Source organism: Taurulus bubalis (genome assembly GCF_910589615.1).
Source record: "Taurulus bubalis genome assembly, chromosome: 1".
In the NCBI taxonomy this organism is placed as follows: domain Eukaryota; kingdom Metazoa; phylum Chordata; class Actinopteri; order Perciformes; family Cottidae; genus Taurulus; species Taurulus bubalis.
The window spans coordinates 19,522,369-19,550,284 of record NC_136589.1 but is presented as its reverse complement, the minus strand read 5'-3'; the positions used below and the strand labels follow the sequence as shown (position 1 = coordinate 19,550,284).

Here is a 27,916-nt window from a genome sequence, read left to right as displayed (position 1 = left end):
AAGGGCCCGTGCGGGAGCATAAGCTGTCTATCATTTTTTATTAAATATACTTTTACTATAATTCTTTTGGATCCCGGACCTCATTTCCCACCACCTCCCAGGATCTGAACATATATCTCACACAATGTATGAAGTCTATTTCTGATTAATTTAATGTTATTGAAAAAACAGTGCTTTTGAAAAATAACGACATTTCTGACCCCAAACCTTTGAACTGTATACACACATATACACACACTATATTGATATCAGTATATTGATGTGTTCTTTTCATGTTTGTTCAAAAAACAGTACTGAGCTAAAAAAAATTAGAAGAAACTAAAGAAGAAACAAATTCATTTATTCATGAAGTTGTTGCTTTTTGTCATGCCCCCCTACCTGAGTGACATCATCCAACATAGCGAAGCCCCACCCCCAAAAATAAAAGATTAAAAACATAAAACATTGTGAAATCTGTGGAAAAAAACAAGACAAAACAGGCTCCACCCACTTAAAATTCTGATTGGTCCAGAGAGGGAAGTGATGACAGGTTCATGACAAACACCTCATACCTGACCAATAAAAGTCCAACACACTAAAATAATAAACTCATGACGACATAATTGAACCGGAGGACGGAGTCAAAGAGTCAAGACGGCAGAGGCTTCTGGGAGTCCATCGGAGAGGACGAGTCCTGCAGCGAGTAGAAACACAGTAGAGTTAGAGAAGAGTGAGTGTAGAGTGAGAGAAGAGTGAGAGTAGATTTAGAGAAGAGTGACAATAGAGTAAGGGGCCGATCACACGGACGCGACTTTTAAAAGTACAGTCGCTTCTAAAACGCTTTGGCAAAAACCTGTGGAGCGGGCCTGCGTGCGCAACCGGGCGATACACACTGACATTGACGAGCTGTGCGACTCCGAGCCTTGCGCTTAAAACTTTAAAGCGCCCCTAAAAAACGCTAGGCGCGCCGTACCATAGGAAACAATGGTTTTGGTAGCGATGCGTTTTTGAGAGTCGCGTCTGGAGTGATCGGCCCCTTAGAGTAGATTTAGAGAAGGGTGAGAGTAGAGTGAGAGTAGACTGAGAAAAGAGTGACAATAGAGTTAGAGTACATTTAGAGAAGGGTGAGAGTAGAGTGACAGAGTGACAGTAGAATTAGAGTAGAAACACAGTTGAGTTATAGTGGAGTGACAGTAGAAACACAGTAGAGGTGGAGTGAGAGAAGAGTGAGAGTAGATTAAGAGAAGGGCGAGAGTAGAGTTAGAGTAGAGTGAGAGAAGCATTAGGGTAGAGTGAGAGAAAAATGAAAGTAGAGTGATAAAATAGTGAGAGTAGAGTGCCAGTAGAGAGAGGAGAGTGACAGAAGAGTTAGAATATATTTAGAGAAGAGTGAGAGAAGAGTGAGGGCCTGTGAGATAAAAGTCACAGTAGAATCAGACCAAGAATCAGCTTTTATGATCGATCACAGAAAGTTAGCAACAGACTTGGTGCAGACAGAGAGGATTCTGGGATTAGTAGTAAACATGAAAACTTCTCCTCACCTCTTTTGTTTCAGTGGCAGTGAACTCCTCCTCCTCAGCAGGACACTCCTCCATCTTGTCCTCCTCTCCTCCTCCCCTGTCTCCCGCCTCCATCCCGTGTTCGGCCTCCCACTCCTGAAGAACCTCATCCAGGTTAAACCTCCGTCTGTAGTTCACCAGGAAGTTCTTCACCTGAACCACCGACTTGTTACCAATCACATCTGAGATTGCCTGGAAGTCCCGCCCATACTTCCTGATGGCTGCGTGTCATTGGACGAGAGGGAGAGAGTCACTGACGAATCACTGACTGAAAGGTTTCATTGAAGCGATCACGGTTTAATTAATTCAGGTGTCTGAGTTCAGGTAGTTCCGGGGTCTCGGTTCACCTGGTTACAGGCGGTTCCGGGGTCTCAGTTCACCTGGTTAGAGGTAGTTCAGGTGTCTCAGTTCACCTGGTTACAGATAGTTCAGGTGTCTCGGTTCACCTGGTTACAGTTAGTTCAGGTGTCTCGGTTCACCTGGTTACAGGTAGTGGAGGTGTCTCGGTTCACCTGGTTACAGGTAGTGGAGGTGTCTCGGTTCACCTGGTTACAGTTAGTTCAGGTGTCTCGGTTCACCTGGTTACAGGTAGTTCAGGTGTCTCGGTTCACCTGGTTACAGGTAGTGAAGGTGTCAGTTCACCTGGTTACAGGAAGCTCACATATTACCTTGTACAGCGAGCAGCTGCTCCTCTGTGGTCCAACGAGTGTTAAACTTCTGATTCACCTGAAGCAAGAAAACAACAACATGAAAACAAAGAATGTGTTGCTGCATTGCCATGTGTATTGCTGTGTGTTGCTGCATTGCCAGTTGTGTTGCTGCAATGCCAGTTGATGCTGTGTGTCGCTGCATTGTCCGTTGTGTTGTGTCGCTGCATTGCCAGTTGTGTTGCTACGTTGCCATATGTATTGCTGCATTGCCAGTTGTGTTGTTGTGTGTCGCTGCATTGCCAGTTGTATTGCTGTGTGTTGCTGCATTGCCATGTGTATTGCTGTGTGTTGCTGCATTGCCAGTTGTATTGCTGTGTGTTGCTGCATTGCCAGTTGTATTGTGTATTGCTGCATTGCCAAGTTTATTGCTGCATTGCCATGTGTGTTGCTGCATTGCCAGTTGTATTGTTGTGTTGCTGAATTGCCAGTTGTGTTGCTGTGTGTTGCTGCACTGCCATGTGTATGGCTGTTTGTTGCTGCATTGACATGTGTATTGCTGTGTTGCTGCATTTCCAATTGTATTGTTTGTTGCTGCATTGCCAGTTGTATTGCTGTGTGTTGCTGAATTGCCAGTTGTGTTCTTATGTGTCGCTGCATTGCCCGTTGTATTGCTGTGTGTTACAGCATTGCCATGTGTATTGCTGTTTGTTGCTGCATTGCCAGGTGTATTGCTGTGTTGCTCCATTGCCAAGTTGTATTGCTGCATTGCCAGTTGTATTGCTGCATTGCCAGTTGTATTGCTGCATTGCTGTATGTATTGCTGTGTTGCTGCAATGACCGTTGTATTGCCAGTTGTGTTGCTGTTTTTCATGTGTATTGCTGCATTGCCATGTGTATTGCTGTTTTGCTGAAATGCCAGTTGTATTGCTGTGTGCTGCTGCATTGCCAGGGGCGGTTTTGTCACGTGGGGGGGCGGCACGACCAGTTAAAAAAAAAATATCATCTGGGCCGCGAAGCGGTTTTCCATTAGCTCGGAGGGGGTCTCGCCGGGGCGTAATTACATGTAGAACCGCCACTGTGCATTGCCATGTGTATTGCTGCAATGCCACTTGTATTGCTGTCTGTTGCTGCATTGCATTGTGAGGCTGCATTGCCAGTTGTATTGCTCTGTGTTGCTGCATTGCCATGTGTATTGCTGTGTGTTGCTACAATGCCAGTTGTATTGTTGTGTGTTGCTTCAATGCCAGTTGTGATGCTGCATTGCCAGTTGTATTGCTCTGTGTTGCTGCATTGCCATGTGCATTGCTATGTGTTGCTGCAATGCAAGTTGTGATGCTGCATTGCCAGTTGTATTGCTGTGTGTTGCTGCATTGCCATGTGTATTGCTGCAATGCCACTTGTATTGCTGTCTGTTGCTGCATTGCCAGTTGTGTTGCTGCATTGCCATGTGTATTGCTGCAATGCCACTTGCATTGCTGTGTGTTGTTGCAATGCAAGTTGTGTTGCTGCATTGCCAGTTGTGATGCTGCATTGCCAGTTGTATTGCTGTCTGTTGCTGCATTGCCAGTTGTATTGCTCTGTGTTGCTGCATTGCCATGTGTATTGCTGTGTGTTGCTGCAATGCAAGTTGTGTTGCTGCATTGCCAGTTGTATTGCTGTGTGTTGCTGCAATGCCAGTTTGTTGCTGTGTGTTACTGCAATGCAAGTTGTGATGCTGCATTGCCAGTTGTATTGCTCTGTGTTGCTGCATTGCCATGTGTATTGCTGTGTGTTGCTACAATGCCAGTTGTATTGTTGTGTGTTGCTTCAATGCCAGTTGTGATGCTGCATTGCCAGTTGTATTGCTCTGTGTTGCTGCATTGCCATGTGCATTGCTGTGTGTTGCTGCAATGCAAGTTGTGTTGCTGCATTGCCATGTGTATTGCTGCAATGCCACTTGTATTGCTGTCTGTTGCTGCATTGTCAGTTGTGATGCTGCATTGCCAGTTGTATTGCTCTGTGTTGCTGCATTGCCATGTGTATTGCTGTGTGTTGCTGCAATGCAAGTTGTGATGCTGCATTGCCAGTTGTATTACTGTGTGTATTGCTGCAATGCCACTTGTATTGCTCTGTGTTGCTGCATTGCCATGTGTATTGCTGTGTGTTGCTGCAATGCAAGTTGTGTTGCTGCATTGCCAGTTGTATTGCTGTGTGTTGCTGCAATGCCAGTTTGTTGCTGTGTGTTGCTGCAATGCAAGTTGTGATGCTGCATTGCCAGTTGTATTGCTCTGTGTTGCTGCATTGCCATGTGTATTGCTGTGTGTTGCTACAATGCCAGTTGTATTGTTGTGTGTTGCTTCAATGCCAGTTGTGATGCTGCATTGCCAGTTGTATTGCTCTGTGTTGCTGCATTGCCATGTGCATTGCTGTGTGTTGCTGCAATGCCAGTTGTGTTGCTGCATTGCCATGTGTATTGCTGCATTGCCACTTGTATTGCTGTGTGTTGCTGCAATGCAAGTTGTGTTGCTGCATTGCCAGTTGTATTGCTGTGTGTTGCTGCAATGACAGTTTGTTGCCGTGTGTTGCTGCAATGCAAGTTGTGTTGCTGCATTGCCAGTTGTAATGCTCTGTGTTGCTGCATTGTTATGTGTATTGCTGTGTGTTGCTGCAATGCCAGTTTGTTGCTGTGTGTTGCTGCAATGCAAGTTGTGATGCTGCATTGCCAGTTGTAATGCTCTGTGTTGCTGCATTGCTATGTGTATTGCTGTGTGTTGCTGCAATGCCAGTTTGTTGCTGTGTGTTGCTGCAATGCAAGTTGTATTGCTCTGTGTTGCTGCATTGCCATGTGTATTGCTGTGTGTTGCTGCAATGCCAGTCGTATTGTTGTGTGTTGCTTCAATGCCAGTTATGATGCTGCATTGCCAGTTGTATTGCTCTGTGTTGCTGCATTGCCATGTGTATTGCTGTGTTGCTGCATTTCCAAGTGTATTGCTGTGTTGCTGCATTTCCAATTGTATTGTGTGTTGCTTTTGCAATTGTAGCGCTTACTACTTTGCTTGTGATCATTTGGTAAATAAATATAGAGAACGAGAGAAGTTGTTCTTCCGGAGGCTACACCAGGCATCCAATAATTAGCACGCATTAACAATTGCCATGTGTATTGTGTGTGGCTGCATTGCCAGTTGTATTGCTGTGTGTTGCTGCATTGCCCTGTGTATTGCTACGTGTTGCTGAATTGCCAGTTGTATTGTGTGTTGCTGCACTGCCAGTTGTGCTATGTGTTGCTGCATTGCCAGTTGTGCTATGTGTTGCTGCATTGCCAGTTGTGCTGTGTGTTGCTGCATTGCCAGTTGTGTTGTTGTGTGTTGCTGCATTGCCAGTTGTGTTGCTGTATTGCCAGGTTTATTGCTGCATTGCCAAGTCTATTGCTGCATTGTCATGTGTATTGCTACATTGCCAAGTGTATGGCTGCATTGCCAGTTGTATTGCTGTGTGTTGCTGCATTGCCAGTGGTGTTGCTGTGTGTTGCTGCATTGCTATATGTATTGCTGTGTTGCTACAATGACCGTTGTATTGCTGCATTGCCAAGTGTATTGCTGCATTGTCATGTGTATTACTGTGTTTTGCTGCATTGCCAGTTGTATTGTGTGTTGCTGCATTGCCAGTTGTGTTGTGTGTTGCTGCACTGCCAATTGTATTGTGTGTTGTAGTATTGCCAGTTGTGTTGCTATGTTGCTGCATTGCCACTTGTATTGCTGTGTGCTGCTACATTGCCATATGTATTGCTGTGTTGCTGAATTGCCAGTTGTGATGCTGTGTGTTGCTGCATTACCCATTGTGTTGCTGCATTGCCATGTGTATTGCTGCATTGCCAGTTGTGTTGTTGTGTGTTGCTGCATTGCCAGTTGTGTTGCTGCATTGCCGTGGTTACCTCAGGCTGTTTATACTCATCAACCCCTGAGCTTATTTTCTCCTTCAGAGAGCCGTTTGACTGTTTGATGGTCTGGATCTGAAATACAGAGAAGTACAGGTGAGAGAGATTACCTCCCCCTACTGACATGGATCTAGGGCTGCAACTAACGATTATTTTCATAATCGACTGATCTATCGACTATTTTTTCGATTAGTCGACTAATCTAATGACTATTTCCAATTAAAATGACTCAAAATGTTGGAATTTGAACTTCAAATTTATTTAAGTAACAAGATCTGGACATCAGAACATCAGAACACCATTATAACAAATTAATTAATTAGTAATACAAATTAAATTGCAAATATGCTTTAAAAGTAAAGAAAAAGTACAAATAAAGTTTTAAAAGTAACTCAAAATAGCAATCAAGCCTCTGAAAGTGCAAAATAACTGACATTCAAAGTCCAAATGTAGAAAAAAAAGTCCATCCTACCCAACAATTAAAGTTTAAGGGTTTAAAAGTAAATCAAAATGACTTATTGCAGTCCCACGTATTGCTGCTCCATCCTTCAGGGGAACACAATTTACACACGTTTTAATTTGTCATGCAGAAACGTGAGCATATTGACATGCTCTGGAGCAGGGTTGCCCACACTTTTTAAAAACTACTTTTAAAATGACCAAGTCAAAGATATCTATCTACATAAAAGACACTTGTCAAGTTCTTCAAACTACGGCGCTGCAGCTTTGAGGACAGATGTTGCATTTTCTGGTTGAAAGCATTAACTGAGCTGATCATATCAACCACGGCTCATTCAACAGATCGGTTAAAAATGCCAAGTCTAGCAGCCACTGATAGTCATTGAGTTGGTTGTATTCTGCATGTTTAACTACATGAGAAACTCCTTTATCTCTGGACAGAGCTCTGCTAAGCCGTCTCACATCAGTGTGTAGAACAGCTGTCTTTGAAGAGCTCTTGCTCGAATAGACGATCTTTGTTGCAACCTCCATGATCTCTTTCATGTTTAGCATTGTAGCGCATAATGCTTGTTGTTGCATTATGCAGTGGTAATTAAGGAAGTCGGGGAAAACATCGTTCTTCCTGCACTTAACAATAAATCCATTCAAGCGACCGACCATTGCGGGCGCAGCGTCCGTGGTAGTTGACATTCATTTTCACACCAGGAGCTGGGTTTTGTCGATAAAGTTTTTCTTTTTTTTTTTAAATGGCATGCGATCTACCCGCACTACTTCTGCCGACGTATTGGGCACCCCTGATGTAGTGCATTGCAATGCCGATTGAACTTACTGGTAGCTCTGAATCTTTTCATTACAAATGATGCGTCGATGACCAAAATACGCATCGACGATTTTTCATAATCAACATTTTCCTGATCCGTTGTGAGGTCCCGGGACAGGGATGTTATGTGTAAAGCCCTCCAAGGCATATTTGTATTTGTGATGTTGGACTATATAAAATAAACTGAATTGAATTGAGAGAGAGAGAGAGAGAGAGAGAGAGAGAGAGAGAGAGAGAGAGAGAGAGAGAGAGAGAGAGAGAGAGAGAGAGACAGGTTTTGGTCTAAAACTAATTAGCAGTGAAAACAGAAAACACTCTAAAACATCACTTGAAAAACAAACAAACAAATAATAGTCAAATAAACAAACAAAACAAAAATTAGCCACAGAACAAGAACAAACAATCAATCAATCAACAGTTCACCACCAGCTCTCCACCAGCACCCACTGAGCATAAAATGCTCCCCGTAGTCCATCTGTTCCTGAAAGCCTGCATATGGTGCATTGCCATGTAATAGGCGTGTTCCACCCTGAGTCGGGCTTTCAACAGTCCCTTCATGTCACGATGTTGGTTTGTCTGGTGTCCTGTCTTATTGTGAAGCCCTTGTCTTGTGTGTCCTCTGTGTTCCTGCACTTCCTCCCTTGTGATTGTCCATGATTGTCTGTCTGCCCTGTTCCCTGATTGTGCATTCCTTTCACCTGTGCTCCCCTCAGTGTTTCCACCTGTTCCTCGTTACCCTCCTCTTGTATTTAAGCCCTGTTTGTCTTCTGTCCCCTTGTCAGATTGTCTTTGTTCCTGTGTGGGTCTTGTCATGTGCCACCGTTTGTCTAGACCTCAGTTTTGTTTTGGAGTTTTTGCTAATAAAGCACGTTTTGGATTTGTTCACCTTCAAACCTGCCTCTGGTCTCGTCCCTCTGCGCCTGGGTCTCCGCACACACCACATCGGGTCGTGACACTTCATGACTTGCACCGGATCCTCACTACCGGAACCCCCTGCCCGATTCTTATGCGTCAGCCAGAGGGGCAGCTTGGCAGAACGGGACAAAAAATTCACCAGCGTGTGGACAGCCTTCTTTTTTGTGGAATATTTTGTCCCGAAAATAAATAAATACAAGGAAAAACTCTCTACAAGACACTGAAACCATACTTTCAAAAGTTCAAAAAGAACTGAGAGCCGAGGACACTGAACAAACAAGTGTTCCAGGGTCTCAGTCTGATAGCAAAAATACCATTCCTCCCCAATGTGAGGATCCAGGTGTGCCCGCTATCCGTTTGTGGCGATTGCCCCGTGCACAACCCTCCACTGGAGGTCTGCTGTCCGCTTCTCAATGGGCATCTTGTAAAAACCTGGGCCAAGGTCCTCGGTCTACCTCGACTCCTTCAACCCTGCCAGAGAGCGCAAGTTCACAACCTTTACACAGATTTCATAGATTGCCTTTGTCCCCGCTGCCTGAAAACTGTCCAGACGAGGGGGTGTGAACGTCAGCAGCTGATTTCGTCCCAGCCCGGGGGGGGGTTGTACTCACTTTCTTCATTCCACTGGCCAGACAGAGCAGAGTTTCCTGCAACTGCTCTCAGATGTTGCGGCAGGGCGTCACAGACCTGACAGACGCAATGTTGACGCTCTGCCTGAAGGCGACCACGGCTGATGCCGTTGATGACATCTTCACCAAATGTCCCAGTTTGGTGCAGCCAACTTCTCTTTGATGCGTTTGTAGGCTGGCAGACTGCAGCATTTGAGTCCTTATGAACTTGTTGAAGAACAAAGGTTCCTCCAGCAACCACACGCATGGAGTCTCGTTGGCTTCACGTGAGATGTTAAAAACCTGCCAGGCCTGCAGAACAGAGCTGTAGAACGGCGTCAGCCCGGCCAAGTCCACTTCCTCAGGTTGTAGGCGAAAGAGCTGCTTGTCCCAACCGCCCAGCCCTCCTCAGCAGCAGTCGAGCAGTGTCCATCCAGCTAGGGCCACAGTCATAGAGCAGCTTCTGTGCAGTCCGGAGTCTGAAAGAGACGATCCGTGACTGGATATCAATGAGACCCTGCCACCCCTCTGCCACAGGCAAATCCAGTGCCGACCAGAAGAACCCAGACACCATAGAGTTTGATGTTCCGACATATGTGGAATTTACACAGTATAAAGCAGAACTAGTGGTTATTTCCATGGTAGATGGCAGAAACGGTGTCCGTTTTACGTAGATAAGCCAGAGGCTGTTCCTGGAGGAGTGGGTGAAATTCACCGAGCTGTGTGTGGCTACGGATGGTGTTATGAACCCAAACGAGAGGGCGTTTGATGTTCCGACATGTTTAGGACTTCCACAACAAGTATAAAGCAGACCTAGTGGTTATTTATTCCATAGTCGATACCGGAAAAGATAACTCTTTCACGGAGAGAAGCGACGACATAAGCCACACCCCCGTTTCACTCGCGCGAGTAAACTGAAGCGGTAAGCACGACGCGACAAATTGTGTCGCGTTTGGTGTGAACGCAGCATTAGTCTCTCCTGAATACTCTTGCCTTGCTCTTCTTTTGTCCCCTGCTGTGTCGGTCCTCTCACTGCTTCCCAGGCGGAGCAGGACAGCTGCTCAGTCAGGCTCTCCCTCGGTGTGATCACGCCGACGGGCAATCCTCTGTCTTTCATATCTACAGTCGCCTCTTCCGCTGACTGGTACAGCCGCATCCCGTCTTCGTAAAACACTCGCAGTTTAGCAGGGTATGGGGTCTGGAAGCGGATCTGTTTCTGCTTCAACACTCGCTTCGGAGTATTTATTAAGATTCTGCAGGATCGTTGGGGGATAATCTTGGTCAAAATATATTAGTCTCTCATTCAGAAGCACTCTTTTCTTTCCCCAGGCCTTGCGCAGAATCTCTTCTTTTGTATTGGGGGAATCTGATTATTATTGACCGTGGCTTGTCTTCTCTGTCGCCGGTAGGTCTGGGGGCGCGCACCCGGTGCGCCCTCTCAATACTGAAGTCCGTAGTTGAGGGGATCTCCAGCGTGTCCCACATTAACTTTTCTACAAAACTCCACCATAGACGACCCCTCCGCTTCTTCGGGAACATTATATATCCTTAAATTCTCCCGACGTGATCTCTCTTCTTGGTCGAGAAATATGTTTTCCTGTTGATCCATCACTTTTATCATCTTGCCAAGCACCTGTTTCAAGTTTTGAACTCGATCTACACCTCCGATTCTTGTGTCTGCCTCTGCTATTTTTTGGTTAACGTTGGCCAGCTCCGAAGAAATATCATTTAGCTGAGTTTTTGTGTCTTTGTGAAAGTCCCATATTTCTTCTAGAACTGTCATTAAACTTGCCGTGTCGTCTGGCTGAGAGTTAGCATTAGCTCCGCCATCTTGTACCTTTGCCGGAGAGCTGTTCTTTGAGTTTTCTTCATTCACGGGCTCTCCAATCATGCTTTTTTTGTCCGTGTACTTTTTTACCATCGTTGCCCCGCTTACACACCGGCTTGTTTTCGAAAAATTTAATATTTGATTATTTAACAGGGCGTAGTAGTTATTTTCCCGGAGGAGCTATCGCTTTAGGCTGCCATTCAGGGTGATGACGTTACCGGCCTGATGAAGAGGTTTACATCATCAGCATACGCAGACACAGCGAGGGGATGACAAAGACTGGAGGACCCCAGCAGTGACAAACCACCGAGCCGACTGCAAGGCTGTAAAGCTGCCCTGAAATAGGAGAACCCTGCCTTATCTCTCGTCGTACAGGGATCTGTCGACTCAGCCCAGTTCCTATTTTCATCATACATTCCGCACCACTGTACAACAAACCCACCCAAGCCAAAAAACCCTCACCAAGCCCAAAAGCTCTGAGTTTAGAAAACAGATAGAAGTGGTCCACCCTGTCAAAAGCCTTCTCCTGATACAGGTAGATAATACTAACGTCTACATTGTGAAATTTACACACATCAAGCACATCACGAATAAGAAAGATATTGTCCATGACTGTTCTACCCGGGATACAGTATGTTTGGTCACTATTTACAATTGTTTCCAAGTAGTCTCTTAGTCTGTTGGATAAGGCTCTGGAAAGCACCTTATAGTCTGTGCAAAGCAGGGCCACTGGTCTCCAGTTCTTAAGAGCCAAGTCGCCCTTCTTAGGCAGCAAGGAGAGTACTGCTCGCTGGCAGGAAACAGGAAGTGATCCTGATTTAAAACATTCCATCAAGACACCATGGAACTCAGAACCGATAATGTTCCAGAACTGCTTCACAAAATCCGTGGAGAGGCCGTCGATTCTCAGAGTCCTTCCTGAAGCCATCTGGTTCACCGCAGCCGTCAGCTCCTCCAGCGTCTGCTCTCCATCCAGCGTAGCCATCTCCTCTAGGCTGAGCTGTGGAAGCCCCTCCAGTAGCTCCTTACGGCTCTCTTGACAGCATTGCTCCTCCCCAAAAAGAGCAGTGTAGTAATCCAAGGCATGGGTCCTCATCTCCCTCTGGTCGGTGGTTATTCTGCCTCCTGGGAGCTTCAGACAGGTCATCCTCCTTCTCTGCGCCGTCGATCTCTCCAAATGGAAAAAAATTGAGCTTGGGACATCCATGTCTTTCACTTGGAGAAAACGAGCCCTAACCAGAGCTCCCTTCGCTCTCTCTTGTAGGAAGGAGCTTAACTCCATCCTCCTCTCCTTCAGCAGTTGGCCCACTCTGGGATCCGGGTTTCTCTGAAAGCCTTTTGGCTTTAAGGTCCTTAACTGCAGACTTTATTACTGCGGTGGCGTTTGGTGTGTACTGCTGGCAGAACACACAGATCTGTACCTTTCCAACCTCCCACCATCGTTTTAGAGAACCGAAACAAAGAATTTCAGCTTTCCACTGCTGCCAAAGAACCCCAAACGCCAGTAGGAGTTAACCCTTTCACTTGGGGGGGTTATCAAGCCTAAACTGACGAGGTGGCGATCGGTGAACCCAACTGGACTGATGGTGCTATTTTTTATTCTGGAGCTGAGACTATGAGATAACCACATACAGGTGAGAGAGAGTTACAGGTGAGATACAGGTGAGAGAGGGAGAGATACAGGAAAGAGAGAGAGAGAAAGAGACAGGTGAACGAAAGATACAGGTGATGGAGAGAGAGAGATACAGATACAGGTGAGAGAGATATACAGGTGAGAGAGAGATACAGGAGAGAGAGAGAGAGAGAGATACAGGTGAGAGAGAGATACAGGAGAGAGAGAGAGGGATACAGGAGAGAGAGAGGTGAGACAGAGAGATTCATGAGAGAGAGAGAGATACAGGTGATAGAGATACAGGAGAAAGAGAGAGAGACATACAGGAGAGAGAGAGACACACACAGGTGAGCGAGAGATACAGGTGAGCAAGAAATACAGGTGATAGAGAGAGATACAGGTGATAGAGAGAGAGGTGAGAGAGAGAGATACAGGAGAGAGAGATATACAGGTGAGTGTGAGAGATACAGGTGAGAGAGAGAGATACAGGTGAGACAGAGTGAGATACAGGTGATAGAGAAATACAGGTGAGATAGAGAAGGAAACACAGCACAGCTTGTTGCTCCTTATGTCCTGTTGTGTCACAACCTGAGGGACAGTGAGTGACACACACACACACACACACACACACACACACACACACACACACACACACACACACACACACACAATACATTTAGATAGGTTGTTTCCCCTGCTTCCAGTCTCCATGTACCCCTTGATGGACATCATGGTCTCATTCTCAAACAGAGTAATGTTGTGATATGATGTCCTTATGAGGACTCTCAAAGTTTAAAGTGTGGCGTTGTTGTTATTGTTGTGAATGTGACTTCATGTTGACCACAGTGTGTCACGGTCTGCACGCCTGTTAGCCTGTTGGCAGCTAGCCTGTCGGCAGCTAGCCTGTTGGCAGTTAGCCTGTTAGCAGTTAGCCTGTTAGAAGTTAGCCTATTAGCTTGTCAAGTCATATTCCTCCAATGAGCGGTGTGGTGTATCTATGACACCATCAACAGGTGCTGTGTCATCACTGCAAACAATGCTTTATCCATGACACGCACGCACACACACACACACGCGCACGCACACACACACACACACACGCACGCACGCACGCACGCACGCACGCACACACCTGTACTCTTTCAATCTTATCATTTTGTTGTCCATGAGAGTTGTATATTTTTGTGTTTTTGTGTTTGTACTGTGTCTTGATGCTTTGGCAATATTGTTGTTCCAACATTCTTGCCAATAAAGCCAATTGAATTGAATTGAGATACAGACACTCAACACGTTGTGTTCACACCTACAAGGTCACTGAGAACCAATCAGAGATGACGTGACCGAGTTAGAGCAATTAAATCCTCTTGATATTAACGGCGTCTGTAGTTTAATACTTGATGCTTTGCTATTGTCCGTGTTACATTAATGCCTGTTAGGTTGATTGAGACAGACAGACAGGTAGACAGACCTGTCTCTTTATGGAGACCAGCTGACAGTCAAGTTGTCTGATGAGTCCCTGAGCTGACGAAGACGAGAGTGAAACCACGTCCTGCTGGTTCAGGAACATTCCTTTGGGGGGTCGTTTCTTCAGCCGCTGAGATGCCTTGCTACCTGTCTTCAGGTGCACAGAGAGACAGACAGGTTACTACTTCCAGACTGAGAGAGAGAGACACAGACAGGTTACTACTTCCTGACTGGGAGAGAGACAGGTACACAGAGAGACAGACAGGTTACTACTTCCTGACTGAGAGAGAGAGAGAGACAGGGACACAGACAGGTTACTACTTCCTGACTGGGAGAGAGAGACAGGTACACAGAGAGACAGACACGTTACTACTTCCTGACTGGGAGAGAGAGCGAGACACACACAGATACACAGAGAGACAGACAGGTTACTACTTCCTGACTGGGAGAGAGAGCGAGACACACACAGATACACAGAGAGACAGACACGTTACTACTTCCTGACTGGGAGAGAGAGCGAGACACACACAGATACACAGAGAGACAGACAGGTTACTACTTCCTGACTGGGAGAGAGACAGGTGCACAGAGAGACAGACAGGTTACTACTTCCTGACTGGGAGAGAGACAGGTGCACAGAGAGACAGACAGGTTACTACTTCCTGACTGAGAGAGAGACAAGTACACAGAAAGACAGACAGGTGTTGTTCAGATGTTGTTACCTTTGGTCCAGGAGCTGGTTTGACCTCTGACCTCTCTGATCCAGAACTTAGCTGAAATGAAACCAGTCCGTCATTTAAAATACAATCTGATGTAAACAGTCAGTAAGCACATGTATGTAAACAGACAACAAACAGTCAGTAAATACTAAACACATGTATGTAAACAGTCAACAAACAGTCAGTAAATACTAAACACATGTATGTAAACAGTCAAACAGTCTATAAACAGTAAACTCATGTATGTAAACAGTCAACAAACAGTCTGTAAACAGTAAACGCATGTATGTAAACACATGCATGTAAACAGTAAACACATGTATGTAAACAGTCAACAAACAGTCAGTCAACAGGAAACTGGTTCACCTCCTTCTTGTCGTCTTTATTTGGGTCGAGCTCAGAGTCTTCGGGACGATTTCTGTTTCTGTCCTCAACGTCATCGTCGCTGAGAGATTACAAATATGTATTAGAATTCAACCTGTTGTGTTACTGTTGTGTTATTACCTGTTGTGTTACTGTTGTGTTATTACCTGTTGTGTTACTTGTACTGTTATTACCTGTTGTGTTACCTGTACTTTTATTACATGTTTTGTTACTGTTGTGTGACCACCTGTTGTGTTATTACCTGTTCTGTTGTTACCTGTACTCTTATTACCTGTTGTGTTGACTGTGTTATTACCTGGGCCCTATTCTTCGTACCTGGTTTACTGAGTTAGCCGGATAATTTTCAGGATAAGATGATGCAGGTCAGGCTTTTCGGTTGTTCGAAGCAAGTTTAGAAAAATCACCATAGCAACACATCGAAATCCCTTAACCTGCTCCACAGCACAGCCACTCCCACCGGACAAAAAAGGCAGCTCCCTTCCTCATTGATGAAGGAGCGATATCAGTTATATTAGTTTTATAGGGAGAGAGTTCTTTCAGATCACCAAGATCCGTTCTCACATTATAATGACTACCTGTACGCGGCGCTATAGATTCGCTCGTCTCACATACTGTATGCAGACTTGATCACAGTGTCTCACAGACTTGATCACAGCCTTGAGCTTTTTTGCGACTGGTACATGTTTGTACAGTGTCTGCGATGCGGAGAACATCGCTGAAGTCGCTGCATGGCGTGCTGTTCGTAGCGTTTATTTAGCGCTTAAGAAACTTATGGATGTGTTAAAGCAGCGGTCCCCAATCCCCGGGCCGCGTCCCGGTACCGGTCCGTGGGTCAGTTGGTAACGGGCTGCAGAGAAAGAATTTATGAAAATTTATGAAAAGACCGGATACATCCATCTGTGCGTAGCCTCAAACGTAACATCTTGACACATGTCAAGAGGTTACGTTACCCCAAAAATGAAACTTAAAAGTCTGTTTCAACTCAGTGTTCTGGATTAAAATCAAGGCAGAGTATCCTGAGATCGCCAAAAAAGTTCTGAAACCCTGCCTCCATTTCAACATCCTGTCTTTGTGAAGCGGGTTTTAATGAAGTTACAGAGTGCACATAAAAGTTTAAGTTACGGAGTAGAGTCAGTAGAATGGACGTAAACACACGTCGGTCTCCCGTCGGTTCTCCCGTCACCCCGAGATGGGACCGGCTCGTAGCAGAGAAACAAGGTCAGGGCTCTCACTAATTCGGCGTAATGGTGAGTTGTATCTTTATGCACTTTATAATTGTCTTTATGCCGGTCGTATCATTTACGTCATATTTATTACGTCATATTTTTCACCCACACCGTGAAGACCAGTCTGTGAAAATATTGTCTGACACAAAACCGGTCCGTGGCTCAAATAAGGTTGGGGACCGCTGTGTTAAAGCACTCATAATTATATGACGGTCTTATTAGTACACCATACATATCATTATTGTAGAAAATGATTAAGGTACTGATCGCCCATACACATATTCAAACTCCTAGTTATATGGTCATCTACACATACGCGCATACAGTACATATATCCTCATAAGTATATATTCATTTGTATACTGCCAGCAGGCACATTTAAATAAATATAATCTGATTGATTTGGGTGATGAGGCACTTAAAATTAGCCGATACATTTTCCCAACACTTACGCATTTAACTTGATATTTTACGATGCTTATGTGACTCTAGCCCGACCAGCGGAGGCACCGTTATGCTGCATTCACAAACACGAATTGTTGTGAATATTCCCTACGCTTTGGATGTGAACGCAGCATTAGACTTTGCCATGATTATGGACTTAAATTCATCATATGTAGTCATGATCATCTCCTGCTCCTCCACAGAGAGAATAGATGCTCTTTCTCTGAGTTTATTCAAAATTGTAGCGTTTGAAGATCATCAAATCTGTGTTTGACTCCTCCCCCTCCTGAAGAGGAGGGTGCACGAGCATTTATCCAGATGAATGACGTCTGGTGCAAATGAACGAGACTGTTTGAGGGCGGGTCAACCTTTGAAGAACTGGGAAAGCCTGATGTCAATCATCTCGCTAATTTAAGCTGGATTATAGGACACATTTGATCGACTTTGTTGAACCACGTACGAAGAATACCCCCCTGGTGTGTGACCTGTACTGTTATTATCTGTTGTGATACCAGTGTTACCTGTTGTGTTACCTGCACTGTTATTACCTGTTGTGTTACCTGTAGTGTTATTATCTGTTGTATTATCTGTACTTGTACTGTTATTATCTGTTGTGTTACCTGCACTGTTATTACCTGTTGTGTTACCTGTACTGTTGTTACCTGTTGTGTTACCTATACTGTTATTACCTGTTGTGTTACCTGTTGTGTTAACTGCACTGTTATTGCCTGTTGTGTTACCTGCACTGTTATTGCCTGTTGTGTTACCTGTACTTGTACTGTTATTACCTGTTGTGTTACTTGTACTGTTATTACCTGTTGTGTGACCTGTCGAGTGACGTGTTGTGTGACCGGTTGTGTTACCTGTACAGATTGCAGCTCACCTGTCGTCTCTTTCTCTCTTGTGTTTGCGTGTCTGTCGGTCCATCAGACTTGTTTTACTGCGACTTTTCTTCCACGAGTAATAAAATCGAACCAGACTGGCCATGGACTTATCAGGTAACTACACAGAGAGACAGCCCTTAATGAACACACACAGCATTAAACACTGTGGAACTGGTCACACTGGTTCCAGTGGAAGCATACCATCTGCTGGATGCGGTGGAAGCTCTTCCCGTGGAAGCTGAAGGCCTGTTCGAACAGAACTCTGTCCTCCACCGTCCACTCGTCAGGGAACGGAGTGAAGTTGGGCAGGTCGGCCAGAGACTTCTCGATATTGTGTTTGTGCCAGAAGAGCATCCCGAGAGCCTGGAGAGAGATGTGTACATATACACACACATATAAATATATATATATATATATATATATATATATATATATATATACATACATATATGTATATACATACACACACACACACACACATATATACATATATATATATATATATATATATATATATACACATATATATACACACATACATACATATATACATATATATATATATATATATATATATATATATACACATATATAAAACATTTACACTAACATTGTCAGAGTTAAAGTAGTCTTACCTGCTCCATATTGTAGCCGTGTTTCTCTTTGGCGATGGCAATGTACTCGTCCACTAAAACAGAAAATTCACTGTAAAATACTCTGTAAACAGCTCCACCATGTTCACTGTAGCATGTCTGTTAAATGTGTAGTTTCTTACACTGAGTCTGGTTCAGACAGCTGCTGGGGATCCAGACCAGCATGCCAAGGTTCTCTCTGAGCTGAGCAGCCTGGGACACTTCTGATGACCACAGTTATGACCGCAGTTATTACCAGAGACATTACCACAGTTATGACCACAGTTATTACCAGAGGTATTACCACAGTTATTACCATAGTTATTACCAGAGGTATTACCACAGTTATTACTAGAGGTATGACCACAGTTATTACCGCAGTTACACTGATACATCACAAGATCACATCATCAAATTGTTGAATTTTAATCCAAAAGATACATTTCTTTTTTAAAACTAATTTGCACTGAACGTGGAACCAGTTGAACATGACTGGAACCAGTTTGAGAGGACTGGGACTCGTTTGAAAGGACTGGAACCCGTTTGAGAGGACTGGGACCAGCTTAACATGAGAGCTTTGCAGGATCAGGCACTTCAGCGCTCATGTTGTTCGAGGCTACCACTCCGAGTGCCGATCCGCGTTGAGTCTCTTACCCGGGTCAAAGTCCGGAACCACGGCCTGGTACTGTAATCCGACCCGCATCCCTCCTCCCCCTATATATATACACACACACACACACACACACACACACACACACACACACACACCGCAAAATCAGTACAAGAGTAAGAGTACACCGTAGTGTGCGCTGTGGGACCGTGTTCGAGGCTACCCACCATGCTCCTCGTCGCTGCTGGACCCGGAGCTTCCTTCTTCCCAGCAACGGTTGGTGCCGGTTCCATTACCGGAAAGGCTCTTCAAGCCGTGGCCCGCTGCCGTTCCGGGCCCGCTGCTGCCGCTCCCCGCCGGGCCTCTGCCTCTCCTCTTCCCCGGAGCCTCCGGATTTCTCTCCAGCATCGCCGGCATGAGGAGGACCGAGGCAGCCTGGGCTAGCTGCTAGCTGCTAACTCAGGCTAACAGCTATCTAGTAGCTTAGCTGCTAACAGAACCGGACCGGTTCACTTGGCCTCGAGCAGCTTCGGGTTCGGGGCTTTGCTGTGAAACAGATCTCTGGGGCGGAACCGGTCCGAACCAGCGGGATGAAGAGCCCGAAGACTTCACCCGAGACGAAGCTCCAAAAAGTTAGGGAACAAGAAGCCGGAACCAGAAGGAACCAGATGGAACCAGAACCAGACGGCACGCCGACTCACTGACACCAATACGACCTGCAGGGTCGACGAGAACAGCAGGAAAACTGATCCGAGACCAGGACCACTGAAGCAGGGATCGATCACAGGGGTGTGTGTGTGTGTGTGTGTGTGTGTGTGTGTGTGTTCTCTGCTGCCATCACAGGTCACACATCAAACGACACAATTATCACATTATTTATTTGTTCATTAACATAAACAGTGTTAAGAGTTTAATATTGATTATTGATCAGCTCTCCCATCTATAACACATTACTAATCAATACACTGAGAACCTAGAAGAGAAAGCAGCCTTAAGCAGATCTAATATATTTATTACCAACTATTGCTGGATCAGGTCTATAGTTAGGCTGGGTTCAGGGCTATAGTTAGGGCTTGTTCAGGTCTATAGTTAGGGCTGGTTCAGGTCGGGACTGTTAGCATGCCCGTCTTTCAATCAGAGGATCAGTGGTTCAAGCCCCGGCTACGCTAGTCCTAGTCGTTGTGTCCTTGAGCAAGACACTTAACCCCGAATTGCTGCCCGTTGCTGTGTCTACGGTTTATAGAGCAAGAATGTAAGTCGCTTTGGATAAAAGCGTCAGCTAAATGTAATGTAATGACTGGTTCAGGTCTATAGTTAGGACTGGTTCAGGTCTATAGTTAGGGCTGGTCCAGGTCTATAGTTAGGACTGTATAGGACTGGTTCAGGTCTTTAGTCTATAGCTAGGGCTGGTTCAGGTCTATAATTAGGAATGGTTCGGGTCTTTAGGTAGGACTGGTTCAGGGCCCTATTTCTCGTACCTGGCTTACTGAGTTAGCGGGCTAATTGTCAGGATAATATGACGTAGGTCAGGCTTTCTCGGTTTCTCGAAGCAAGCTTAGATTAATCACCATAGCAACACAGCCAAAAATGTAAACCTGCTCCCGGGCAGGCTTACTGAAATTCACTGGATAAACTGGCCACTCCCACGGACAAAAACGGCAGCTCACTTCCTCATTGATGAAGGAGCGATATTAGTTATATTAGTTTTATAGGGAGAGAGTTCTTTCAGATCGCCAGGATCCATCCTTTACATTATCATGACTTCCTGTACGCGGCGATATAGATTTTGCCGGCAAGAAATAATTTATTTACGAGAGCTTCTCGAGCTGCGGACATTGATCACCACAGGCGCAGCTGATCGCCCGTCTCAGACACAGACTATCAGCCGCTGCATGCCGCTGTTCTTAAGTTTATTTAGCGCTTCAGAAACTTATGGATGTGTTGAAAGCACTCATAATTATATGACAGTGTTATTAGTACACCATACATATCATTATTGTAGAACATGATTAAGGTGATCGTGATAAGAATACAGAGAATCACACACAATTTATTTTCACTGCTTCTATTGATTGAATTTCTGATTATGAATAATACATACATACTGATCCGCCCATACACATATTCAAAATCCTAGTTATATAGTAATCTACACATATATAGTACATGATTCATACGTGCATAAAGTACATATGTCCTCATAAGTATATATTCATTCTTAATATAATCTGATTGATTTGGGTGATGAAGCACTTAAAATTTGCCGATACATTTTCCACTGACGCATTTAACTTGTCTGATATATTTGTGACGCTTATGTCTCGCAGCGGGGGCTGTTAAAGTTGCGTTCACGGCAACAATGTTGCAAAAACTAACTGGAATATTCGCAACGCATTTGCTGTGAATGACTACGGTATTGACTTCCTCATATGCCTTCATGATCATCTCCTGCTTCTCATTAAAGAAATAAAAAGAGGTTCCTCTGAGTTTATTTGCCATTGTACTGTTAGAACATCGTGGTGTCGGTGCTCCATTATTATCCCTTCTGAAGAGGAGTGGGCGCGCACATTTATCCAGACTGACGTCTGGCTAGAATTAACGAGACCGTTTCAGCGCGGATCAGCCGTGAAGAAACCCAGATAGCCTGATGTCTAGTGATGTGTCCTTTCGTGTCGAGGCTTCGATGGACGTGTCGAGTAATCCAGGTAGATTTTGGTGAAGCGCGTATCGAGGCTTGTGTCGATGACGTATGTGGTGACGTTCGAAGCCTCGCGAGCCGGCCGTACCACGTGACTGATTCAGAAAATGGTTCGTGGGTTTGCCGTGCGATTTGAAATATAAGGGGCAGCGAAACTCAATGGATTTCCTCCTTCCTCTCTGTACCCAGCTTCATGTGTGCCTGTGAAAGGGTATTTTATAAAGCAGGCGAAATAGTCTCAAAAAGCCCAGCACTGTGGAAAAGTTATTATTTTTACTTAAAAAATTGGACACATCAACATGGACTAACGGAACCGAGGATCGAAACACCGATCCTCTGACTGAAAGTCGGATATATCTAACCACTGACCCACAGTCACATCACAACCCTCTCCCAATTTGTTTCGACTTTTGATTTTGACCCCGCCATTATATCATAAAGATAGACACAATATGTATTGGCGTCACAAACATAATTTATTAAATTTAAAGCTTCACACACCAAAGCCATGGTGTCGTTATGATCACTCTGCTTGTTTTACATGTATTGTCCACTTGGTGGTGCAGTAGAGCAAATGAAGCTCCGTGAAGCTTCGGCACATGAGCGAACCAATTGGATGGAAAGCTTCAATGCTTCAGGAAGCTTCATCTCACCATCACTACTGATGTCAATCATCTCACTAATTTAAATTGGAGATTAGGACATTTGCTTGACTTTGTTTAGCCAGGTACGAGAAACAGGGCCCAGGTACATAGTTAGGACTGGTTCAGGTCTATAGTTAGGACTAGTTCAGGTGTGTAGTTAGGGCTGGTTCAAGTCTATAGTTAGGAATGGTTCGGGACTTTAGGTAGGACTGGTTCAGGTCTATAGTTTATTAAATACTGTCTAAAGTATCACTGTATTATAAACTAAAGTATCACTGTATTAAATACTAAAGTATCACTATATTATATACTAAAGTATCACTATATTATATAATAAAGTATCACTGTATTATATACTAAAGTATCACTATTAAATACTAAAGTATCACTGTATTATATACTAAAGTATCCCTCTATTATATACTAAAGTATCACTGTATTAAATACCGGAGCAGCTGAACATGTGATATGAATCCTGCATCATGATTGGTTGGACATGTAAAATGTTTGCAGCTGCAGTCAGTGAACCGCAGGAGGCGCTCTTCACCGTGTTTCTAGTCTGTTCCCTGATGAAGATGTGGAAGAGCACCTGAAGCTCTGTGTTGATCAAGTTTACATCTTTATAGACGAGATGTATTGATAAGACATTTTAATGAATGGTTACAACAAATGTATTGAGTGGTTTTATAATTAAAGGGATTATATGTATATATAATATACAATATATGTATATATAATATACAAATATATATATATATATATATATTGTGAATAAGAACTACTGGTTCTATTGGTGTTTACTGGTTCTATCCGCCAATGAGCTGCAGCCGTCTGAAGGCCGCTATGTTCGCTATGCGAGACACTCAATCCCCAACAAACATCCACACATGGAACTGAGATGGTGGGGGGGGAGGAGCGGCAGGAGGAGCGGCAGGAGGAGCGGCAGGAGGAGCGGCAAGAGAGGGAGGGATGGTAAGGGGGGAGCTGAGATGGTAGGGGGGAGGAGCGGCAGGAGGAGGAGGAACGGCAAGAGGAGCAGCAGGAGAGAGAGAGCGGCAAGAGGAGGAGCAGCAAGAGGAGGGGCAGGAGAGAGAGCGGCAAGAGGAGCTGCAAGAGGAGCGGCAAGAGGAGGGGGGATATAGGGAGGAGCTGAGATGGTAGAGGGGGAGGAGCGGCAAGAAGAGCAGCAGGAGGAGGAGGAGAGGCAAGAGGAGTGGCAGGAGAGAAAGCGGCAAGAGGAGCGGCAAGAGGAGCGGCAGGAGGAGCGGCAGGAGGAGCGGCAAGAGGAGCGGCAAGAGGAGGGGGGATATAGGGAGGAGCTGAGATGGTAGAGGGGGAGGAGCGGCAAGAAGAGCAGCAGGAGGAGGAGGAGAGGCAAGAGGAGTGGCAGGAGAGAAAGCGGCAAGAGGAGGAGCAGCAAGAGGAGGGGCAGGAGAGAGAGCGGCAAGAGGAGCGGCAAGAGGAGCTGCAAGAGGAGCGGCAAGAGGAGGGGGGATATAGGGAGGAGCTGAGATGGTAGAGGGGGAGGAGCGGCAAGAAGAGCAGCAGGAGGAGGAGAGGCAAGAGGAGTGGCAGGAGAGAAAGCGGCAAGAGGAGCGGCAGGAGGAGCGGCAGGAGGAGCGGAGCCAGCAGAAAAACAAGCTGTAGAGATCACCGGGGGAGGAGGGCTGATGGGGAGGAGCTATAAAAGTGTGAAGGAGTTGAGGTTTGACTGAGAGACCGAGGGTTCCTCCGCAGGCTGAACCAGGATCAGTTACTTTACACTTTAACAGCCGGATTTCAGGGACTCCTTCAGACCAGGTGTGTGTGTGTGTGTGTGTGTGTGTGTGTGTGTGTGTGTGTGTGTGTGTGTGTGTGTGTGTGGGTGTGAATAGTCCCTTTGTAGTTCTCTAATGGTCCCTTTGTAGTTCTCTAATGTTCCCTTAGATCTCTAATAGTCCTTTTGTAGTTATCTATTGGCCCCTTTGTAGTTCTCTAATGGTCAAGTCATGTATAATCCTTTACATGAGACAGACATGCATATATTTAAATCATGTTCTCCTAACTAAACAAGTAATATTTTTTCAGTAGAGGGCAATGATGAGAACGAACAGATGTGTTATGAAGGATTTTGAGTGTACGTTTATACAATGACTAGTGGTTTCAGAGTAGTATTAGCTGTGGCCAGGTTGTTAAACAGGAAGTGATATGGAAACAACAATAGCAAGCATATACGTCTTAGCTTAAATCTGACTCGATTACAGACCTTTTTCACCTGAGATTTGAATGATAATTTGGAATCAAAATGTACTCCAAGATACTTGTGTTCAGGTACAACCTGTAGCCTCTCCCAAGATACAAAAACATCCAGCTCTACACTACCAGAGCTTGTCTTGGTAAAAAAAAACATACACACTGTTTTGATACATTAAGTTGTAAACAGCATTGCTTTAACCGTGCAGTTACATGAACCATGGAGTTAGTGAGTTCATTTTGCTTCCATGTAGGTAAATTACAGTGTCGTTTTGCCTACATTTGGATATTGACATCAGGACATGCCGATGGCAGATCATTGATATATAATGAAAACAGCAATGGGCCCAGGATAGATCCTTGTGGGACGCCTGTGGACAAATGGAAATTGTAGCTGGGCAACTTGGACAATAGAACACTATGATTAACAAATGCCTTCTGAGATCTAGAAATACAACCGTGTGTGTGTGTGTCTCAGGTGAGTGTGTCTCGTCATGCCATGGCTGCTGTCCTCCCAGGTGGAGCACCGGTCCTCCTCGTCCCAGTCCCAGCGGCATTGTGAGCGGACGTCCTTCTCGTTCTACTGCGCGGTGCGGGAGCAGCTACCGGTCTGGCTGCTGGAGGACCTGCGTGGCATGGAGGTCTTTAGCTGGGAGGACGGGCGTCCTCGCGCCTTCCTGCCATCCGAAGCGCTGCTGTACGCGCTCGTGCACGACCACCGGGCCTACGCGTGCTTCCTGCTCGGCCGGTTCTCAGTCAGCGCGCTGCGACCGCCGCGCTGCGGCTTCTGCCATCTCCGCAGCGGCGCGCCGCACCTCGCCGTGGCGGTGCGCTACGACCGTGTGGCGATCCTCGGCATGGTGCTGGAGGCTCTGAAGGACTGCCCCGTGCAGGACTTCCTGGACAACCGGGGCGGCTGTGCGCACGCGGCCGACGCCGGGAAGACGGCGGTGGAGCTGGCTGTGGAGCTATCGCGGCCGGACTGCCTGCTGCTGCTGCTGGCTCACGGTGCGCCGCCTGGCGGCTTAGACGCTGCGCTGCAGCGCCTCGTGTCCTGCGACGCGGCGGACCGCCGCCGCGCACAGCGCTGCGTCAACTTCCTGCTGCTCTTCCTGCCGGACCCGCCGGCGCTGTGCCGCCTGCAGGCCGAGGCGCATCGCTGGCAAAGCATGCTTGGAAATGAAGTCTTCAGCTGGCTGTGTGGTCTGGCTCCGCCCCCCCTCCTCCTGCAGGCTCTCAGGTGTCTGGCCCGGTCCGGCCCAGACCAGATCACTGCGCTGCCCGACTTCCTGCAGCTGCACAGCAGGCAGTGACGTCATCATGGTAACAACGGATGTTTAAAATGTAAATAAACTACAAACAGTCCTGATCACTGATCAGCGATCAATAGTGCTGTCAGTCACCTGGAACAGGCTTTAGAACACTGAAGGAGCAGCTGCTGTGAGGAAGGTGATGATGATATCGTCAGATAACACAACATTTTAAAGGCTCCAGATAGATAATAATAATAATCGTGATGGTGCAGCTCTCTCTTTCTGGTTTCCTGTCACTTCCCATGTTTAGCTTATTAATTAAGGATGACTCTGTTCTGAGCAGTTTATTAATTATTGAATATCTAAGGTTTCCTGCATTCATCACATTGATGGTTCATGTCATCATCCAGAACGGGTCCCAGACCTCCTCTGGGTCCGATCCAGCACCAGATATTCTGGATCTACGTGAAGAAGGACAAGATGTTCCATAAAGATCTTAAAGCCGGTCTGGAGAGACCAGGTCCCTCTTTATCAGAGCTAAACCTAAACCTGTATCTCATGTGTCGTTGAGCTGGAACATGGTGAATATTAAAGATGGTGGATGTGTGTGTCAAATAAATCACTATTTGTTGTTTCTTTTATTCTTTAGCTCTTTATCAACACTGTGATACAAATAAAGAATCAGAGTTATGTTGGATATCTGTTACAGCTATCAATAACCTGGTCATCAATAACTGTGTTTCAACATGTTTATTAAGTTATTGATTTTCACAACAGGTGAGTTCACACTGAATTCTTACTGGTCAACAGATCCTCCAATCAATCAGATGTCATGATGATGACAGTATGATGTGAGCCCACTATAGTCCACCAGGGTCTATTCGAGTCCGCTATAGTCCACAGGGTCCATTCGAGTCTGCTATAGTCCACCAGGGTTCATTAGAGTCCACCACAGTCCACCATGGTCCTTTTGAGCCTGCTACAATCCATCAGGGTCCATTAGAGTACAATATAGTCCACCAAGGTCCTTTCGAGCCTGATACAGTCCATCAGGGTCCATTAGAGCAGCGGTCCCCACCCCCGGTCCGTGGGTCCCTTGGTACCGGGCCGCAGAGAAAGAATTCATGAAAAATGTTTTATTTTGAAAAGAGACTGGATACATCCGTCTGTGCGTAGCCTCAAACGTAACCTCTTGACACATGTCAAGAGGTTACGTTACCCCAAAAATGAAACTTAAAAGTCTGTTTCAACTCTGTGTTATGGATTAAAATCAAGGCAGAGTATCCTGAGATCGCCAAAAAAGCTCTGAAACCCTGCCTCCATTTCAACATCCTGTCTTTGTGAAGTGGGTTTTAATGAAGTTACAGAGTGCACATGAAGGTTTAAGGTACGGAGTAGAGTCAGTAGACTGGACATAAACAACAGACGTCGGGGCTCGGTCTTTTTCTCCCGTCACCCCGAGGCGGACCGGCTCGTAGCAGAGAAACAAGCTCAGGGCTCTCACTAATTCGGCGTAATGGTGAGTTGTATCTTTATGCACTTTATAATTGTCTTTATGCCGGGCGTATCGCTTACGTCATATTTATTACGTCATATTTTTCGCCCACACCGTGAAGGCCGGTCCGTGAAAATATTGTCCGACACAAAACCGGTCCGTGGCTCAAAAAAGGTTGGGGACCGCTGCATTAGAGTACAACATAGTCCACCAAGGTACATTTAAAGTAGGTAATATACATCCAGTGCCACATGAGACCCCTCATGGTCCTCAACACCAGGACCAGAGGGCTAATTCAGGTTAACTCAGTGTAACCAGTTTAACCACGGTCTATTCAGTTTAACCCAGTTTAATTCAGTGTAACCCAGTTTAATTCAGTTTAATTCAGTGCAACCCAGTGTAATTCAGTGTAACCCAGTTTAATTCAGTGTAACCCAGTTTAATTTAGTTTAATTCAGTGCAACCCAGTTTAATTTAGTTTAATTCAGTGTAACCCAGTTTAACCAGACTGAACCGGTTTCAACCAGAAAACTTTACAACTGTAAAATTGTCTGATGTTCATTTAATGTCCTTAACCAGAATTAACTACATTTACAGAAAAAGAAGCAATCCAGAACCAGTTTGATTCGGTCTGAACCACACTGGACTAAACATTAGAGGACTCAGAACCAGTGAACTAAAACGGAGTGAAACTAGCTCATTAAGAAAGAGTCAGAAGGACCAGTTCCTGTGGAGCCAACCGTCACTTCTTATTAAAGTGATTCCTTTTAAAACAAAAATAAAACAGTCTCAGTTCAAGTCATTTCCCAGCAACCACCTGTGCTCCCTTTGTGTGGCCATCTTATAAACCGAAATGTCACAGGAAGTGGAAGGAACCATCAAAAGGAC

General features: G+C 45.5%; 2 protein-coding genes across 4 annotated transcripts; one reads left to right on the top strand and one right to left on the bottom strand.

Moving 5' to 3' along the window:
* Positions 1 to 208: 208 nt before the first annotated feature.
* Positions 209 to 19,123, bottom strand: rcor1 (REST corepressor 1; the record flags this gene model as incomplete). Its single annotated transcript, XM_079216369.1, has 14 exons — positions 209 to 673; positions 1,521 to 1,759; positions 2,207 to 2,264; positions 6,099 to 6,176; positions 13,812 to 13,954; positions 14,057 to 14,087; positions 14,530 to 14,580; positions 14,893 to 14,971; positions 17,464 to 17,582; positions 17,666 to 17,827; positions 18,100 to 18,152; positions 18,240 to 18,320; positions 18,751 to 18,810; positions 18,934 to 19,123. The coding sequence occupies 14 exons, from the start codon at positions 19,121 to 19,123 to the stop codon at positions 629 to 631; spliced, it is 1,389 nt and encodes a 462-aa protein (XP_079072495.1). The 3' UTR covers positions 209 to 628.
* A 4,339-nt stretch (positions 19,124 to 23,462) lies between these two features.
* ankrd9 (ankyrin repeat domain 9) lies at positions 23,463 to 27,867 on the top strand. Of its 3 annotated transcripts, XR_013771004.1 has the most exons (3): positions 23,463 to 23,848; positions 24,759 to 26,428; positions 26,459 to 27,867. XR_013771004.1 is itself a non-coding variant. In XM_079219467.1 (2 exons), exon 2 carries the CDS (start codon positions 24,775 to 24,777, stop codon positions 25,591 to 25,593), a length of 819 nt encoding a protein of 272 aa, XP_079075593.1. In that variant the 5' UTR covers positions 23,463 to 23,848; positions 24,759 to 24,774; the 3' UTR covers positions 25,594 to 27,867. The 3 variants fall into 3 exon arrangements, 2 of the variants coding, with proteins under 2 accessions (XP_079075593.1, XP_079075594.1); XM_079219467.1 differs by having other exon boundaries at positions 24,759 to 27,867; XM_079219468.1 differs by having other exon boundaries at positions 23,465 to 23,848; positions 24,799 to 27,867.
* The last annotated feature ends 49 nt before the right edge of the window (positions 27,868 to 27,916 follow it).

Excerpts from the sequence above, each read along its gene's own strand:
- ankrd9 (XM_079219467.1), top strand. The coding sequence starts at position 24,775 with ATGCCATGGCTGCTGTCCTCCCAGGTGGAGCACCGGTCCTCCTCGTCC.